Below are 20,827 nucleotides of genomic sequence, written 5' to 3' on the forward strand. Positions count from 1 at the left end.
TCCCAGCACTTTGGGAGGCTGAGGTGGGTGGATCACTTGAAGTCAGGAGTTTGAGACCAGCCTGGCCAACATGGTTGAACTCTGTCTCTACTAATAATACAAAAATTAGCTGGGCCTGGTGGCACACACTGTAATCCCAGCTACTTGGGAGGCTGAGGTGAGAGAATCGCTTGAGCCTAGGAGGTGGAGGTTACAGTGAGCTGAGACTGCACCACTGCACTCCAGCCTGGGTGATAGAGTGAGACTCTGTCTCAAAAACAAACAAAAGAAAAAGATTGTAAAATGGTACAAGTGCTGTGGAAAACAGTATATATGGAGGCTCCTCAAAAAATTAAAAATAGAACTACCAGCAATTTCATTTCTGGGTATATATCAGAATTGAAAGCAGGGTCTCAGAGATATTTGCACACTCATGTTCGTAGTGCCACTATTCCACAATATCAAGAGGTAGAAGCAACCCAAATGAACCCAAATGTCCACTGACGGATGAATGGATAAACAAAATGTGTGTGTGTGTGTGTGCACACACACACACACACACACACAAGCAAATATTAGCCTTCCTTAGAAAGGAAGGCATTCTTGTCACATACAACATGATTTAACATTGAGGACGTTATGCTAAGTGAAATAAGTCAGTCACAAAAAGATAAATGCTATACGTTTCCACTTATATGAGATCTCTAAAGTAGTCAAACTCATAAAAACACAAAGTAGAATGGTGGTTAGCAGGGATTGTGGGGAGAGAGAAAAGGAGTTGTTACTTAATGGGTATAGAGTTTCAGATTTATGACATGAAAAAGTTCTGGAAATCTGTATCACAACAATGCAAACATACTTAACACTGTTGAAGTACACAATTAAAAATGGTTAAGATGGTAAACTGGGTTGTTTTTTTTTTAACCACAGTTAAAAAAGAAAAACAAGATGTTCAACACCATCTGTCATTAGGGAAATGCAAATTAAAATGATGAGACACCATGAAGAAACTTACAAATCAGAGACCAAGGAGACATGGGCAGAGTGACAAGGAACTGAAAATGGCCCAGGCAAGCTAGTTTTCTAAAAAGCTTTTCAATTTATCTTAAACAATAAAGTGACATTTCCAAATGTCACTAATTATTAGAGTGAGAACATTTTGCAACATTTTAATGTTTTGTCACAGCTAATTTGCAAAAACAAAACCAAAAATAGAGTAAGACTCTCCCAAATGTCAACATGGCTCTTCATACTAACATTAAAATGCTGTATTTGCTGTTAAAATACAAGTTAATAAGAAAATAGAGAAACTAAATACTAACATTCATGTTATTTTAATAACTATTTCAACATGAAAGAATAAAACATAATGAAGAGCATATGCTTGCTTGGCGCTAATGACGCTTTGCAGTCCTATAGATGAAGCAACATGCATAATTTCAACCAGATGTTGAAATGGTTTAGGATAAGTATCTAAAGACAAGTATTTCAGAAAATATGTAGACAGGTAACCACACGTTTGCTACAGGGCGTCCTCTACGCAAGTGTCTTGACTTTGCAGTTTTCTTGATTTTTCAAAATGAAATTATAATCTGTTCTGAATAATGTATATTTTTTAAATTCATAGAGGCAGTTCAGCATATAGTTAAGAGCTCAGGTTTTAGACTCTGATTTTTGGCTTTATCATTTATTGGCTATGAGATCTTGAGAAACTTAAACTCTCTGAGCCTCCGAGTATTCATTTCTAAAACAAGGATCGTCACAGTTAATCCTGTCTCATAGGATATTGTGTTGTTGAGATTAATACCTGAAAAGTGCTTTCCATGGTATCCAACACATAGTAAGTACTCAATAAAAGGCAGCTAGTATTACTGTTGCTATTCTTACTACTATTTTTCATTATTACTGTTAATCAAATAATCCCCCTTCAAATCTAAAAACAAAATAAAATAGGTTTAGAGGAAGTAAGTGGATGAGAGTAGCAAAGATAGGTTGTGGTCAGAGAGCAGAGTACTGGATTTTGGAGGCGGTGTGGATGACATCCAGGCTGTGGTATGGGAGTTTGTGGCTAAAGTGCAGGAAAGGTAAAGGTCACTGTCTGGAGTTGAGGTTAAGGAACTGTAAGGAGGTTATGGTTTGTCATCCACATGACAGTTCTCTCTCAGAATACAGGAAACGAGGTGGAGAGGAAGAACTGGTTGCAAAGACTTCATTGGATATAGGAAAATAACCGGGCAGATGGTAACACAGCCCCATCCTGGGCCTTCCTGGGACCTCCACCCCTCTTTTTCCCAGTACTTGCTAGCTCATATCTAACCTACTTTGCCTTGCAATTCAGGAGATCAGAAAAAAAGAAAAAAAAAGAAACCTGTTCTACTACCCTACTATCATCTCCCAGTAGCTAGCACCTCACAAACCTGCCTTGGGCACCTACTAAGTGCAACTTAATGTATAAAATACAAAAAGGTCAACACAACTCCTGTCCCAACATCTTTTAATATAGGTGAATGGATAAAAACATAAATACAAACACACGGATATAGGTATCACTGAAGCAGAGTGACATAAAATAATATCTATATATACAACACTCCTCTGTAAATAGGAAATGTAAACTAAAAGATACCCAACAGATCATTTTGTTTATCTCGCTATCATTTCTTAATCTATAACATCTTCCTCCCATGTATGAATCCACACAAGGAAGCGGTACTAGCTGCCTGACTAGATGGTAGCTCCTTTGGGTGACTTATGGAGACCCTATTTTCATTCGGATCTGAGCTGTCCTACCCTCTTCACTGCAATCTGGCTTTCCCTTCTCTGAGTATAAAGTCTGACATGGGATGGCTCACCTATAGCTTCCGTGTTTGAAGCAAAGAAAGCTTTATGCAGATTCTGCCTTTTAATGGGTCTCCTCTGACAGTAGAAAGATTCAAACCACAGCCAATTCCAAGAACCCTTCTAAGAACAGAGACAGAGTCACTTCAAAGGATCTGACTTGCTATACCTAAATATAATTCACACTGCTTTTCTCTATGACACACTATAATATTTTGTCCAAAAATCTTGAAACATGTTATTAACTTTGAAGAAAGAATAAAAGCAGCCACTTTAGAGACTGGAGACACTCAAGCACTGATCTATTCATAAAGTTTCTACACAGCTGAAGAAGTTTGCATCAAATGGACAAAAAATAGTACAGAAAACCTAAGTAGAGAAAAATTTTTAAAACTCTATCTCCTAGAAAGCAGGTCAAATGGACTCAGTTAAAGACCTCACTGAATGCAGGACAATCAATGGGAAACAACGTAAAGACTTCTGCTAGGACATAAATAGGAACCAGTCTATGTAATCAAGAAATTACTTAGCCTCCTGATCTAAATGTTTGCCTCCAGTCTAGGGCTCAGAAAACAGTCTGGTTATTTGAACTGGTTGTCAATCAAGGTCCCCTTCATTTTCGCTTTCTTGGCTTCCAGTTCAGCCTAGAAAGAAAAAAATAGTGTTATGTCTTGACACATGACACGAAATTATGTTCCTTCCTTTTTCTAACCACCCCAAACACTCTTCCTTAATGTTCCTTTAGTGTACAAACTAGAATCATGGTTCCCAAATCATTATATACCTCTAACATCTACTTTCCAACCTTTCTGATTTTATAGCACACATAAAAAATGCTATTTGTAGGCAAAATGGGTAAAAAGACAAGGCTGTGGCCACGGGAAATCAGTGCAGGGATTCCAGCAGCCCCAGCGCCCCCCCCATGGGCTGAGGGAATCAATACTGTGGCATACCAGTATCCTATTCTTGGCAGAACAGGAAGAACACCATTCTAGAACAGTGCTACTTAAAGTTATATGGTCTATGAACTATTTGTTATTGGTCCACACAGAATATGTCCAAAAACTGACAGTAACCATTTAGAAGCTTTTATAGCAATCTGACACAATAGTAATTTTTAAAATCTGACAAAAATTGAGACAATTCATTTTTATTGTATTTTATAAATTACAAATCTGTTCATGCCAAATTGGAAATTTGAGAAAAGGAAAGCACTGGTCTTTCTACCTTTGAAAGGTTGAGAAGCACTGCTCTAAACCACTATGGCAAGGTAAAGCAGCTCCCAGGACCCACCCCTTCTGTTACCAAAAACTCATTACAGACACTAGAAGAGATTGGTATATCTTTTGATGAGACACCAACATAGTGATGTCTGATTCTGATGAAATATTTTAAGTAATGATTAAAAAAAAAACGAAAATATAGGCAACATCATATACAGATGCGTATGCTCTAAGATGAGCCCATGAATAGTGCAGAAAACCACCAGTGCTTTAAGAAGCAATGACCAGCCCCAGTCCTGGTACTGCCAAGGTAACCCTGTCATGTGCCATTACATCCTGGGAGAATGACCAGAAACCTGACCTTGGACCACAAGTAGCAGATTAAAATATCATCCTGGCAGGGCACAGTGGCTCACGCCTGAAATCCTGCACTCTGGGACGCCGAGGTGGGTGGATCACCAAAGTCAGGAGTCCAAGACCAGCCTGGCCAACATGGTGAAATCTCATCTCTACTAGAAATACCAAAAATAGTCAGGTGTGGTGGTGTGCACCTGTAATCCTAGCTACTCAGGAGGCTGAGGGTGGAGAATTCCTTGAACCTAGGAGGCGGAGGTTGCAGTGAGCCAAAATCACATCACGGCACTCCAGTCTGGGCAACAGAGCAAAATTCCATCTCCAAAAAAAAAAAAAAGATAAAATAAAATAAAATATCCTACTTAGGGCTATAACAAATATGATGATTTAGGACTGAGATCCTAGGGTCACTACTACAGAGTAGGGTATACTGACAGTCACAGACCAGGGTTACAAAACCGGCAGCCAACTACCCTAGAAACCCCCAAGAGATTTCCTAAAGGATTTCCCTGCCTGCTGGGAAGGTCTTTCAGACCAAGAAATCCAAACAATCAGGCCCCAGCACCTTGCTACCCCCTGCTACTCACCAGCTCCTGCAGTCGCCTCTTGCTCATGCCTTTGCGCTCTAGCTGTTTTTCAATCACTTTGGCATTCTGTGCATACGAATCAGCAACTTCCCTCTGAAGGAAAAAGGGAGCATCCTTAAAGCAGAAGTGTCACCAAGGAATAACAACAAAGACCTTAAGTATACTACTCAAACCATGAAATCATGACCAAAATGCCAGGACTCTGTTCCTTTTCCATTCTCCATCTTTTCAGTAGGAATCCAGGAGCATTTAGGGTTTTATTTAGTTTGTTTGTTTCTTTTGGGGTGGCGGGCCAGAGACTGACTCTGTCACCCAGGCTGGAGTACAGTGGCACAATCTCAGCTCACTGCAACCTCCACCTCCCGGGTTCAAGTGATTCTACAGTAGCATTTACCCTTTAACCGAAACATACGTAAAACAGCAGATGACATCTCACCATCAATACCATTATACTGAAGAACCATAAAGGTAATTGCTGCTACAACTGATGACAGACTCACAAACTATCACAGCTGGACTGGAAGGAACCTGAAATAATTCAGTCTAGTAGTTTTTCAAATGAAGAGGGATGCCCTATAGGGCATCTCTAAAAATAGTATGGGGGAAAAAAAATCACTGATCTCATCCAACTCCTTCATTTTTATTTTACAGATGTCCCTAAGATTCAAGGAAACAGGAGCTAGCCCACTGTCATAGTTTCTTTTTGTTTTTTTTTTGAGACAGGGTTTTGCTCTGTTGCCAGGCTGGAGTGTAGTGGCATGATCTTGGCTCACTGCAGCCTCCACCTTCCAGGTTCAAGAGATTCTCATGCCTCAGCCTCCTGAGTAGCTGGGATTACAGGTGCGTACTGGATTACAGGTGCGTACCACCACGCCCAGCTAATTTTTTGTATTTTTAGTAGAAATGGGGTTTCACCATGTTGGCCAGGCTGGTCTCGATCTCCTTATCCCATGTCACCCAAAGTGCTGGGATTACAGGCTTAAGCCACGACGTCTGGCCCATAGTTTCTTATCAGCAGAGCAGGGTCTAAAATTGAAGTCTCTAATTTTTCCAGTATTCCAAGGCTCCAGTTCTAGGGTCCCCTTTCCTCGCACCCTTCCCCACCAAATTCCAGTTTCCTTAAGGCCAGAGGCACTTACAGCCTCAATCTCTTCTTCTTCTTCATCGATGGTAGACACAGTGACAGAACTGAACTTGCCCATGTCTTTGGTCCGTTTGGTCATCATCACCTGGAATGCCAGGCACGAAGAAGTCAGTCCGGTTCACCACAAGAGGATCCATGAGCCATGAGTGTGTGCGCACATACCTGTGTGAGGGCTATGGGTACTGGGGGAAACACTACCTCTCTGGGACAGGCTGACCTATTTAAAAGTGCCAAAGTTTTTATTTACATATTTTTCTAAGATTTGCCATCAAAGGCTTTTTTTTTGAAACAGAGTCTCACGCTTGTTGTCCAGGCTGGAATAAAGTGGCACAATCATAGCTCACTACAACCTCGAATTCTGGGCTCAAGTGATCCTCCTGCCTCAGCCTCCCACGTAGCTGGGATTATAGCCATGTGCCACTAGGCCTGGCTAATTTTAGAGACTGGGTCTCACCAAAAAAAAAAAGGATGGAAGGTATAAAGAAGCATCCTTAGCGCTTAATGTCTCAGGTTTGTATCCTAGCCTCAGGCAATCCTCCTGCCTCAGCCTCCCAAAGTGCCAGGATTACAGGTGAGAGACACTATGCATGGCCCATTATGGGTTCTTAAATTTATTTTTAATTAGTTTTTTTAAAAGACAGAGTCTCACTGCCACCCAGGCTGGAGTGTAGTGGCACAGTCATAGCTGACTGTAACCTCAAACTTCTGGGCTCAAGTGATCCTCCCACCTCAGTCTCCTGAGTAGCTAGAACTATAGTTGCAGCTATAGAACACCCAGCCAATTTACTTTTTATTTTTGTAGAGATAGAGTCTCGCCATGCTGCCCAGGCTGGTCTCAAACTCCTGGCCTCGAGCGATCCTCCCACTTCCGCCTCCCACAGTGTTGGGATTACAGGCATGAGCCACCGTGCCCAGCTTGGAATACATTTTTTAATTAGCCTAATTCATTGTTTTTAATTGTTTAAAGAAACCCATTTGTAAAATAACGGATGACATCTCTCCATAAAAAGAGGAAAATTTGAAGAAAATTAATGTGAGTTAAAAACCATACAATTTCTAATCTTACTCATAGGGCAACTGTAGAAAAGAGAAAACACATAACAGGTGTTACAATCACATAGCGTCTGTTTATACACAAAATGGCACCCCATTAATAAAGAATGCATTAATATATATGCTCAAGGGAATGAATACCCCATTTCCCATGATGTGACCATTACACATTGCATACCTGTATGAAAATATCTCATGTACCCCATAAATATGCACATCTATGTACCCCCAATTTTTAACTTTTAAAATATAAAGTATAAGAATATATCCATAAAGAGCAGTTTCTCATGCACTATAATCTTACTTCAAAACGTGAGCTAAATCTGTAGCTATATTAAGCAGTCTCTCCTTCAGTGATAATTACCTTCTTAGGAGGCTCTTGTTTCTGAGTATATATGTTCGTTTTTCCAAAGCCCTGGCCAAACTTGACTACTGCTCCATCCACGATGAAGGTAACAGGAGCATTCTTTGGCTGGGATTGGTAGAAGAGCAGCAGTCCACACCTGCAATGGCACAGTGAATCTCTGGGATGTCTCATAATCCAAATTCCCAAAATAGCAATTTGCAAAGTGTGCTTAGACTCGGAATATTCGTGCTTGTGGTGTAAACTAATGATTGGCTCTTCTGAGTGTTTCCCAAAACTACCTCTACCTAATAAGAATCACTTAGGCCGGGCATGGTGGCTCACGCCTATAGTCCCAGCATTTTGGGAGGCCAAGGCGAGTGGATCACCTGAGGTCAGGAGTTCGAGGCCAGCCTGGACAACATGGTGAAACCCTGTCTCTACTAAAAATACAAAAAATTATCCAGGTGTGGTGGTGGGCGCCTGTAATCCCAGCTACTCAGGAGGCTGAGGGAGGAGAATCGCTTGAAGCTGGGAGGTAGAGTTTGCAGTGAGTGGAGATCGCGCCACTGCACTCCAGCCCAGGCAACAAGAGCCAGACAAGAAAGAAGAAAGAAAAGAAAAGAAAAATTCATTTTTCTGGCCAGCTGGTTGAAGATGTAATTTTGACTAGCCTCTTTGGGGAACATATTGGTATTTGTGCATAGTTGAAGTCTGAAGGCAGTTGAGATTATAAGGATAAGGACATAATAGAGGCCGGGCACGGTGGCTCAGGCCTGTAATCCCAGCAGTTCTGGAGGCTGAGGCAGGCAGATCAACTGAGGTCAGGAGTGCGAAACCAGCCTGACCAACATGGCAAAATCCCATCTGTACTAAAAATACAAAAATTAGCCAGGCATGGTGGCATGTGCTTGTAATCCCAACTACTAGGGAGGCTGAGGCAGGAGAAATCGCATGAACCCAGGAAGCAGAGGTTGCGGTGAGCCGAGATTGCACCACTGCACTCCAGCCTGGGTGACAGAGCAAGACTCTGTCTCCAAAGAAAAAAAAAAAAAAAAGACATAATGGAGAGTTGTATCCAAATAATTATTTTCCTAGCACATGCCTCTACTTGTCTATGCTTGGAGAAACCCACATTGTTAATACTTACTTTGCACATTTCTTCCTGTACTGTCGTTCAATGCCTTCAGGTCTGCACAGAAAATGGAAGTTAAAAAATTGTGAACAAATCTCACAATGTATCAACCTTATTGATACTATCCCATTTCTTCAAACCTTGTTGATACTATCCCATTTCTTCAAATGCTAAGAGGGCCTTTCAAAAGTTTTCATTTCATAGATCAACTCATTAAATATTCCCCACTTCCTGCAACAAACATTTACAGAGCCCCTGATACAGGTCAGGTATCTCCCTGACAAAGGAAGAGGAGGAGGAGCAGCGGAGTAGTCCTAATTATAGGTAGCAATAGTAGTTGTTGTAATAACAACAATAATAGCAGGAACCACTTATAAACCTTTTACTATGTGCCAAGAGCTATTCTAAAGCATACATGTTAACATTAACTCGACTGGGCACAGTGGCTCACGCCTGTAATCCTAGCACTCTGGGAGGCCGAGGCGGGTAGACCACTTGAGGTCAGAAGTTCGAGATCAGCCTGGCCAACATGGAGAAACCCCATCAATACTAAAAGCACAAAAATTAGCTGAGCATGCTGGCAGGCACCTTGTAATCCCAGCTACTCAGGAGGCTGAGGCAGGAGAACTGCCTGAACCCAGGAGGCGGAGGTTGCAGTGAGCCAAGTTCATGCCATTGCACTCCAGCCTGGGTGATAGAGAAAGACTGTCTCAAAAAAAAAAAAAAAGTATACATGTATTAACTCATTTAATCGTTACAACAACTATGTGAGGTAGGTCATATTATTATTCTCACTTTACAGATGAGGAGCCTAGGCCCAAAGCATTACATGGCTTGCCCAAAGTCGTGGAGCTAGGAAGCAGAAGTTGAATTTAAGCCCAGGCAGTCAAGCTCAAGAGCCCACACAATACCACCTTAGGCACCAAGTCATATACACAAGGACTCAATTCCACCTGCACAGCTGCTTAACAGAAACCTGGGACTCATCCTTGATTCTTCTCTTTCCCTCATCTCCCACACCTACTTCATCAGCAAATCCTACAGATTTTATCTCCAAGAAAAGACCTTGAATCTGTCTGCTTGTGTCCACCTTCCTGCCACTATCTTGGCCTAAACCACCAGTATCAACTCCCTGGACTACTGTAAAAGCTGGTCCTGACTGGTGTCCTCACTTCCCCTCCCCTTGTTTCAACTTTTTAATAGACAATATATGCATATGGTATACATAAGAGTATAAAACAAAAAATATCATCCCCATTCATCTTCCACCCACCCAGTTCCCTTCCCCAGAGGCAAATACTGTTTCTGGTTTCTTCTGTTCATCCTAGAGATAGCTGACACATATACAAGCAAAGAACTCTGATTGGTACATAAAGAAAATATTTTTTTCTTTTTTAGACAAATGTACACTGTTCTCTACTTTCCTTCACTTAAAAATATAACTTGGTTACATATAATACATTTAGATATTCCATATCAATAGATAGAGAGCTACTTCATTCTTTACAAGGACCACATTGTATTCTTTTGTATAAATTAACCAAAATGTCTTTTATGTGTTGAATAAATTCCTAGAAGTGTGTACATTTTAAATTCTGGTAGATGCTGCCAAATTTCTCTCTAAAGAAGTTGAACCAATTTAGACTCCCACTACCAATTGAGAGTTCCTGTTTCTTTACAGTCTCATGGACACTGTATTTTGTTAAATTGTATCACTGCTATTCTCACACGTGAAAAATGGAACCTTATCATTTGTATCTCTTTTTTTAGGATTAAAGTTACACATCTTTTCATACATTTAATAGTCATTTGCATTTTCTTTGTTTTGAACTGCTAGTTCATATACTTTGTTTATTCGATTACCTTTTAATTTCATATTAAGGAGTCTTGCAAATAATTAAGGGGCCTTGTTTCTTCTCTTGTCATTTGTCTTTGACTTTTTCCACCATGTGGAAATTTTAGGTTTTTCTGTGGTCAAAGCAATCTTCTTTTTTCACATAGTAATTCATACAACTCAATAGCAAATAAATAAATAACCTGATTTTTAAATGGGCAATGGACCTGAATAGACATTTCTCCAAGATATACAAATGGTGTATGAAAAGACTAATCATTGGGGAAATGCAACTCAAAACCATAATTAGGGCTGGGTGCAGTGGCTCACGCCTGTAATGCCAGCATTTTGGGAAGCCAAGGCGACTTGAGGTCAGGATTTTGAGACCAGCCTGGCCAACATGACGAAACCCCTTTTACTAAAAATACAAAAATTAGCCCGGCATTGTGGCATATGCCTGTAGTCCCAGCTACTTGGAAGGCTGAGGCAGGAGAATCGCTTGAGCCTGGGAGGCAGAGGTTGCAGTGAGCCAAGATCACATCACTGAACTCCAGCCTGGGTGACAGAGAGCAAGACCCTGTCTCAAAAGCAAACAAACAAACAAAAAAACCATAATGAGATATTCCCTCACTCCAGTTAGAATGGCCATTATCAAAAAGACAAAAGGTAAGTGTTGGTAAGGATGTGGAGAAAAGGGAACTCTTACACACTGCTGGTGGAAATGTAAATTAGTACAGCCATCATGAAACACAGTATGGGAGGTTCCTCAGAAAATTATAGAACTACCCTATAATCCAGCAATCCCACTTCTTGGTATATATCCAAAGGAAATCAGCTGAGCACGTCAAAGAGTTATGTGCACTCCCATACTCATTGCAGCATTATTCATAGTAGCTAAGATATGGAAACAACCTAAATGTCTATCAATAGCTAATTGGATAAAGAATTATCCACGTACACACAATGGAACATTATTCAGCCTTACGAAAAGAAGGAAATCCTGCCATTTGTAATAGTATGGACAGACTTGGAGGACATTATGCTAAGTGAAAATAAGCCAAACACAGAAGAACAAATACTGCATGATCTCACTTGTTTGTGGAATCTAAAATAGTCAAACTCATAGAAGCAGAGAGTAGAATGGTGACTGCCAGGGGCTGAAGGTAGAGGAAACGGGAGGTTGTTCAATGGGTATAAAGTTGCTGTTACGCCAGATGAGTGAGTTTTGGAGATCTGATATACAGCATCATGACTACAGTTAACAACCTTGTATTGGACATTCTACATTTTTTAAGAGGGTAGATCTTAAAGTATTCTCACTGCCTACACACACAAAGAAAATGCTAGCTGTGAGGTGATACATTAGCTTAACTGTGATGATCATTTCACAAAGTATGTCAAAATATCAAGTTGTATACTGTAAACACATACAATTGTCAATTATACCTCAATAAAGCTGAAAAATTAACACATCATAATAGAATAAAAGAGAAAAAACATAATCATTTCAATGGACACATAGAAAAAGCAACTGACAAAATTCAAAGTCCCTTCAATATACTAAGAATAGAAGGGAACTTCCTCTACCTAATAAAGGGCATCTCTGAAAATCCCACATCTATTAACTCACATGTCAGCGCATTTTCTGTTGCTGTAACATTATACCACAGTGTGGATAATTTACAAAAAGAACTTTATTTCTCACAGTTCTGAAAGCTGGGAAGCATCAGAGCATGGCTCTGGCATCTGGCAAGGGCCTTCGTGCTGCAGCATAACATGGCAGAAGGGCAACTGAGTGTGAAAAAGCTCGGTTTTGAAACAAAGCCATTCCTGCAATAACAAACCCACTCACATGACAGCAACATCAATCCATTCATGAGAGCAGAGCCTCATTAATCCATTAATCCATTCATAGGGCAGACAGATTAAGTTTCTAACACATGAACTTTCGGGGAACACATTCAAATCATAGCACCACATAAACTAACATCATACTTAACGGTGAAAGACTGAAAGTTTACCCCCTAAAATCAGGAATAAGATAAAGACGCCGCTCTCACTACTTCTATTCAACACTTAGAATAAATTTAACAAAAGAACTGTAAGAAATGTAGACTGAAGGGAGGGATAACATTAGGAGAAACACCTAATGTAGATGACAGAGAGATGGATGCAGCAAAAAACTATGGCATGTGTATAACTATGTAACAATCCTGCACGAGTTGCACATGTACCCCAGAACTTACATAATAAAAAAATTTTTTAAAGAAATGTACACTGAAAACTAAAAAATATTATCAAAAGAAATTAAGACCTAAATAAATGTAAACACATTTTGATCTTCATGGATTGGAAGACTTAATATTGTTAAGGTGGCAATATTCCTCAAATGAATTTCCAGATTCAACACACTCCCTTTCAAAATCCTAGCTGGCTTTTTCACAGATATTTAAGCTGATCCTAAAATTGATATGGAATTGGAAGAAATCCAGTATAGCCAAAGCAATCTTGAAAAACAAGAACAAAGTTGGAGGACTCACACTTCCCAATTTCAAAATTGACTACAAAGCTACATTAATAGAGACAGGGTGGTACTGGCATAAGCATAGACATATAGGTAAATAAAATAGAACTGAGAGTCTAAAATAAATCCATACATATAGGGTTAACTTATCTTCAACTAGGGTGCCAAGACCACTAAGGGGGAAAATCCCAGTCTTTTTAACAAAAGGTGCTGAGACAACTGGAGAGCCACATGCAAAAAGGGGTGAATTTAGCTCCCTACCTCTTGCTATATATAAAAATTAACTCAAAATGAATGGAAGACCTAAATGTAAGAAGTGAAATTATAAAACTCTTAGAAGAAAATACAGCTGCAAATCTTTATATGCTTGGATTAGGCAAATATTTCCTCTTTCTTTATTTTTGAAACAGAGTTGGGCTGTGTCACCCAGTCTAGAATACAGTGGCATGATCCTGGCTGGCTCACTACAACCTCCACCTCTGGGGTTCAAGCAATTCTCCTACCTCAGCCTCCCAGTAGCTGAGTTTATAGGCATGGACCACACCTGGCTGTTTCTTAGATATGACACTGGGCTGGATGCAGTGGCTCACTTTCGGAGGCCAAGGAGGGTGGATCACCTGAGGTCAGAAGTTCAAGACCAGCCTGACCAACATGGTGAAACCTCGTCTCTACTAAAAAATACGAAAATTAGCTGCGCACGGTGCTGGGCGCCTATAATCCCAGCTACTCAGGAGGCTGAGGCAGAAGAATTGCTCAAACCTGGGAAGCGGAGGTTGCAGTGAGCCGAAATCACACTATTGCACTCCAGCCTGGGCGACAGACTAAGACTCTGTCTCAAAAAAAAAAAAAAAAAAATTCTACTTCCTCTGTTTCTCCTGTCCTTCCTAAGTTCCCCATCCAACTTGCCTGGCCAAGGCAGAAAGGAGGGAGGAACGAGGAAGCAGGCAGGCAGGCAGTACCACTGAGACAGATTATCTATTGGTGAATGCCAGCTGTTTGGGAAAAACTCTGTCAAACCGGGTTTTTCCTCTGCTCTCACACCACAGCAACAACCCTCAACACAGAAAACTTCTGCAACCAAATGTGTGGGGGTTTTTCCCACAATCCAATAAATGAATACCAGCTAGGTGTCCTCTGATTCAGTTCTGACACTGTCTACTCGGACATGGTGTCAGACAGTACAAGTTGAGGGCTTGGTCCCCAAGACTGGCCACCCACCAGATACCAGTCACAAGTTCAGACCTCTAGAACTGCTTTTTTTTTTGATACGGAGTCTCGCTCTGTTGCCAGGCTGGAGGGTAGTGGCACAATCTCAGCTCATAGCAACCTCTGCCTCCTGGGAGGCAATTCTTCTGTCTCAGCCTCTTGAGTAGCTGGGAACACAGGCACATGCCACCACACTTGGCTAATGTTTTTTATTTTTAGTAGAGACAAGGTTTCACTATGTTAGCCAGGATGGTCTCAATCTCCTAACCTCAAGTTCTACCTGCCTCTGCCTCCTAAGGTGCTGGGATTACAGGTGTGAGCCACCACACCCAGCTGCCCAGCTAATTTTTGTAAATTTTTTAATAGAGACAGGGTTTCACCATGTTGGCCAGGCTGGTCTCGAACTCCTGACCTCAAGTGGTCTGCCTGCCTCAGCCTCCCAAAGTGCTGGGACTGAGCCACCATGCCTAGCCAGGCCTCCAGAACTTCTGGCCAACCAGCTTCAAGTTTGGGTTCCCAAGACACCCTCTTTGGGTTCAATTAATTTTCTAGTGTGGCTCACAGAACTCAGGGAAATACTTAGTGTTTTACCAGTTAACTGTAGAGGATATCACAAAGGATACAGATGAAGAGATGTGAAGGGTGAGGTAAGGGGCAAGGGGCGTGGAGCTTCCATGCCCTACCTGGGCACACCAAACTTCAGGAACCTCCACGTGTTCAGCCATCCAGAAGCTTCCCAAACTCTGTCCTCTTGGGTTTTTATGGAAGCTGCATTACAGAGGCACGATTGACACATGCAGAAATGTGAATGGACAAAAAGCACATGATCTAAACCCAGCAAGGCCTGTCTGTTCAGACTTTTCTTGGCTTCTGTGCAGCATTCCTTTCTCTAGGGCAGAGGTGTCCAATCTTTTGTACAATCTTACAAACATACTAAAACCACTGAATCATACACTTTAAAATGGTGACTTTTATGGTATGAAAATTATAACTCAATTTAAAAGAAACTAAATCTTGCCCGGGTGTGGTGCCTCACGCCTGTAACCCCAGCACTTTGGGAGGCCAAGGTGGGCAGATCACCTGAGGTCAGCAGTTCAAGACCAGCCTAGCCAACATGGTCAAACCCCATCTCTACACAAATACAAAAATTAGCTGGGCATGATGGTGGGTGCCTGTAGTCTCAGCTACCCAGGAGGCTGAGGTGGGTGAATTGCTTGAATCTGGGAGGCAGAGGTTGCAGTGAGCTGAGATTGCGCCATTGTACTCCAGCCTGGGTGACAGAGTGAGACTCCATCTCAGAAAAAAAAAAAAAAAAAGAAAAGAAAAGAAAAGAAAAGAAACTAAATCTCTGAGGGTAAAGCTAAGGCATTCGAATTAAAAAAAAAAAAAAAAAAAAAAAACCTCCAGATAGACCCAGTGGCTCACAGCTATAATTTCAGCACTTTGGGGGACCAAGGTGGGTGGATCACGAGGTCAGGAGTTTGAGACCAGCCTGGTCAAGATGGTGACACCCCATCTCTACTAAAAATACAAAAATTAGCTGGGTGTGGTGGGGGGGGTCCCTGTAATCCCAGCTACTCGGGAGGCTGAGGCAGGAAAATTACTTGAACCCAGGAGGCGGAGGTCGCAATGAACTGAGACTGCGCCACCGCACTCTAGCCTGGGCGACAGAGCAAGACTCCGTTTCAAACAAAAACAAAAACTCCTTCAGATGATTCTAGCATACAGTGAAGGCTGAGAATCACTTTGCTAAGGTGCACATGAGAAGCAGAATTGCTGAGGCATACATTATGCGCATTTTTAGCTGTACTGGATGTTGCCAAAGTGCTTTCCAAAGTCATTATCACTATTTACGTCCTTCTGGTACTGTAGGAGACTTTCAGTTGCTCTTTGATAACACATGGGTATTATTTTCCCAGTTGAAGGATAAGGAAATTGGGGGCCTAAAAGATTACTCACCCGAAGTCACAAAGTGGTACTGCTTGGGATATAACTATACAGACTGTGCTGACCATCATCTTTAACATTCTGCCTCTCCACTTACCAGTATTATTTATGTCAAAGCTGCTCCAATTCACTGACATCACTGGACCAGGGCACTAACAATATTTTTGGTTCTGTATACCCTGTCTGGTCCCACTGGGAGTAAATTCAACCCCAGACTGAAGGGAGAGATTCACCAAACAAAGAAGGAACTTCTCCTTGAATCCCAAAGTCAGCCAATCCCATAAGTTCAAGTTTTCAAAACACACAGAAATATTAAATAAATGTGGCTCTGTATTTCTCAATGAGTTAAATCTTCAAGTACCAATGACAAACTGAATTTTGTCAAGTTTATAAAAATGTATCTATTTCTAACCATGTGCCAAGAAGCAGGCAAGATGTCTGTCATAAGGGTTTCAGAACTATAAGGCAGGGTCCCTGCTCCCAAAAAGTTCATCTTACTGAAATAATGAGACTTTAATGTAAATGGAGGTAAGGATTTTCAGTGGCATGATTATAAAGAACTGATTGATATGAACTAGATGTTTAAGATAATTGACCCTGATTTTCTTTCCTACCCTGAATCTCAAGGAATATATGAGATAGGGAAGACTCTGTGACCAAAAACAAAACAAAACATTCTCAGCCAGGCGCGGTGGCTCACGCCTGTAATCCCAGTGCTTTGGGAGGCCAAAGCATGTGGATCACCTCAGGTCAGGCCAGTTCGAGCCTGGCCAACATGGTGAAACACTGTCTCTACTGCAGGAGAGAAAAATTAGCCAGGTCTGGTGGTGCCTGTAATCCTAGCTACTCCGGAGGCTAAAGCAAGAGAATCGCTTGAACCCCAGAGGTGGAGGTTGCACTGAGCTAAGATTGCACTACTGCACTCCAGCCTGGGCAACAGAGCAAGACTTCGTATCAAAAAAAAAAAAAAAAAGAATTCTCCATTCTAGCTGTGGTAGCCAGCCTCTAAGACGGCCCCCAATGATCCTTGTACCTGGCACTACACTCTTGTACAGTCACCTCCCACAATGGATAGCACCGACTTGTGACAACAATAACAATAGGACATCACAGAAACGATTGTGTGTGCCTTCTGAGTCATAGCCATAAAAGACATTGCAGCTTCTGCCTTGCTCTCCTGAATCACTTACATTCTGGGAAGCCAGCTGCTATGTCATGAGGATACTCAAGCAGCCTTAAGGAAAGATCCCTGTGATAAGAAACTGAGACTTCCTGCCAGCAGTTAGCACTCAGCTGCCAACCACGTGAGACACCTTGGAAGAAGAATCTCCAGCCCTAATTAAGATTTCAGACCAGGCATGGTGGCTCACACCTGTAATCCCAGCATTTTGGGAGGACAAGGCAGGGGGATTGCTTGAGCCTAGGAATTCAAGACCAACCTGGGCAACATAGCAAGACCCTGTGTTTACAAAAGAATTTAAAAATTAGCCAGGCATGGTGGCACATGCCTATGGTCCCATCTACTCCAGAGGCTGAGGTGGGAAGATCACTTGAGCCCAGGAGTTCAAGGCTGACATGAGCTGTGATTGTGCCACTGCACTCAAGCCTGAGTGACAGAGTGGGACCCTGTCTCAAAAAAAAAAAAAAAGACTTCAGATGACTGTTCACATGGTCATCTTCTTAATCACAGTTTCATGAGAGACCAGAACCACCTAGCTAAGCTTGCTCTTGAATTCCTGACCCACAGAAAGTATATAAAATGATAAATATTTGTTCTTTTAAAAAGAATCAAAAGAGTACAGGAAGATGAGGATGGATAGATCATACAGCCCATTCAGGCTTAGATTTTTTTCTTTTCCTGAGACAGTCTTGTTCTGTTGCCCAGGCTGGAGTGCAATGGTGCGGTCTCGGCTCACCACAACCTCCGCCTTCCGGGTTCAAGCAATTCCCTGCCTCAGCCTCCCGAGTAGCTGTGATTACAGGTGCCCACCATGACACCCAGCTATTTTTGTATTTTTAGTAGAAACGGGGGTTTCACCATCTTGGCCAGGCTGGTCTTGAACTCCTGACCTTGTGATCCACTCACCTTAGCCTCCCAAAGTGCTGGGATTACAGGTGTGAGCCATAGCGTCCAGCCCAGGCTTATATTTTATCCAGCTAACTAGGAGTTTTTTCCTTGTACCCCACAATGATCCCTAACTGAAATCAGATGGGGAGGAGAGAGGAGTCCTTAATGGATTGGGCTAGATTCTTCCCCACTCGGAGTAGCTTTCTGCTTACCAGTCTTATATGTTTATACGCCTGGGTAAGAATTTAATTAAAGAAAGGATTTTTCATTTAAAAAGGTCTGAAAAGGCACTGCTGTAAGTGATGACGAGTCACTAACAGATTTGAAGCAGGTGATTGACATAATATGCATTTTAGATAATTCGGGCAGTAAAGGATAGACTGGAGGAGAGCAAAACTAGAGACCAAAAGACCAGGTAAGAGGCCGCTTCAGTAGTCTAAGCAAATGATCTGGGGTACTAGAATAATGGCAGTGCAGCAGGGCTGAACATGAGGAAGCAGCCACAAAAGAGATTAGACGGCAGAACCGACAGCACATGGTGACTGACTAGATATGTGCAGGGGATGGTGGGATGGTGGGAACAGATGAGACAAAGACCGACTGACTCCCAGATTTCTGGCTGGAGCCACTGCACGAATCCTGGTGTCATCATAGGAAGAAGGAAAAGAAGGACTAGCATTTCGCTAATAGTAATAGAGACCTGACTACAATGGCTTCAACAAAAGAGCTTGTTCTCTCATGTAAAAGACATCAGGAGGCAGGCAGTTCTGAGCACTGGTTGAGACCCAAGGGTAGCAGGACACAGGCTCTGCAATTCTTGTGGCCTCTCCTTCCCAGTCCCAGGCTGGCTTCTAGTGCTCCAATCATCATGTCCATTTTCCAAGAAGCAGGATGGAATGACAAAAGAGTAAAAAAGGCTTGAAGTTGCCCATCAGCTGACATCTACTTCCATCTCTTTTGTTTGGCAAAAGCTAAGACATATTCAGAATCTTAGTTGCTAGGGGGAAGGGGACTGGAATATGCACCCTAACTTTACAATCACTCTTGTACAAGGAGGGTATAGCAGAAGAGTGTTGGAGTGGTGCTGAGTGAATCAATCTGTGGTAGTCTCCACAGTAGAGAAATGATGAGTTTGGTCTTCGTCATGTTGGATCTGAGACGTAAGACAGCAGGTGAAGAGGGAGAGTAGGCAGTTAGCTATACAGTTCTGGGACACAGGAAGGCACAGCAGGCAGATTTAGATTTTATCATCCGCATAAAAGTATAAGTGTAACTAATGCCATGTAAGGTGACGAGAATGGCCAAGGAAGGCATAAAGACAGTGGGGACAAAAGCAAAGTCAGAACCGTGGGGAATACCAATACTTGAGGGGCAGGCAGAAGAAAAAGAATCCAAAAGATTGAGAAGGCCAAAGGAGGAGGAGACTCACAAGAGCATCTTCACAAAAATCAAGTAAAGAGACTACATCAAGGGACACATGGTCAACAAAGATGTGTACAGAAAAGCACTCACTCAATTTGCAACTGGGAGAGTGGTCGGTGAAGGGGAACAGGGTATTAGAGAATGACAGTGTCAAAGGAGGGTTACTTTAGAATGGAGAGCCTTGGAGGTAGAAAGTGATGAGCTCCAGTGCATGTGTTGGGAAATGGCTATTTTCTGTAACTGGTGCTTCCCATAGGCAGCTGGATTTTAAAAAGAGGAAAGGTAAGAGCAGACAAAAATTCCACCCTGACTGACAGAGAAGCCCACTGAGTGGGTTCTTGGAAAGACTATGATTAGAGCAGTAACTATAGCAACCAAGGGGGAAGTTTACCATGGCTTGCTGGTAAACTCTAAGAGCTATAGCCCAACAGAGTCATTTGGTGAGAGGCCACTGGCCTGAGCACTACCTGACAATAAGGCTAGGCCTAAAGCTGGCTCACCTCCAAGAGCAGGCAGGTTGAATTTGGGGTTTCTACTTCAATCTAGGGCTATCCAGCAGTTTTCTGGCCTAGAGGTAAGGGCATCTACTGTACAGTGCCTTAGGAACCTGTGGTCTAGTTGTGTTGTTAGATTACTTTCTATATTAACTAAATAATATATACTAAATTAATATATACAACACTTACATGTAATGATACATATATATAGATAATAAAAACTTAATGATCCTGAACATAGTCAGCTGATAATTTTCAAAATCACAAACCTAAGTAATAGAAGGAGACAAAGCACAAGAGAATGGATTAGCCTTCAATATTGGATGTTATTTAGGAACCTTCCGATATACCATACATAATGAACGATTTCCTGATGTTTCCTGGTGGGCCTTCCTTTGCAAATTTCCTAAGTTATATAATCTGTGCTTCCAGTTGTATCTTGTATATAACCAATTTTCTCTTCAGTTGCTCCATTCTAAAAACCCAGTTGTCATAATGGTGCCTGATGCCTGATTTGCTACCAAAAGTCACCTAGCAGTATTTTCTAACTCTTTTCATTAGTGTGGACTAACAACTGTTTGGCATCTTAAATTAAATGTAGCTAGGCCTGGCGCAGTGGCTCATGCCTGTAATCCCAGCACTTTGGGAGGCCAAGTTGGGCAGATCACCTGAA

At 41.9% G+C, this 20,827-nt stretch overlaps 1 protein-coding gene across 1 annotated transcript in view; it reads right to left on the reverse strand.

Moving 5' to 3' along the window:
• Positions 1-2,456: 2,456 nt before the first annotated feature.
• Positions 2,457-20,827, reverse strand: part of STEEP1 (STING1 ER exit protein 1) — a 29,006-nt gene continuing 10,635 nt past the window's right edge. The window contains exons 3-7 of the mRNA XM_035288350.2: positions 8,672-8,713; positions 7,543-7,681; positions 6,121-6,210; positions 4,982-5,074; positions 2,457-3,461 (exon numbers count right to left, since the gene is read on the reverse strand). Of these exons, the coding sequence (XP_035144241.1) occupies positions 3,399-3,461; positions 4,982-5,074; positions 6,121-6,210; positions 7,543-7,681; positions 8,672-8,713 (427 nt within the window). The 3' untranslated portion in view covers positions 2,457-3,398. The remainder of the gene's footprint in view (positions 3,462-4,981; positions 5,075-6,120; positions 6,211-7,542; positions 7,682-8,671; positions 8,714-20,827) is intronic.

The sequence above is a fragment of the Callithrix jacchus genome, chromosome X, assembly GCF_049354715.1.
Source record: "Callithrix jacchus isolate 240 chromosome X, calJac240_pri, whole genome shotgun sequence".
NCBI classification, from domain to species: Eukaryota; Metazoa; Chordata; class Mammalia; order Primates; family Cebidae; genus Callithrix; species Callithrix jacchus.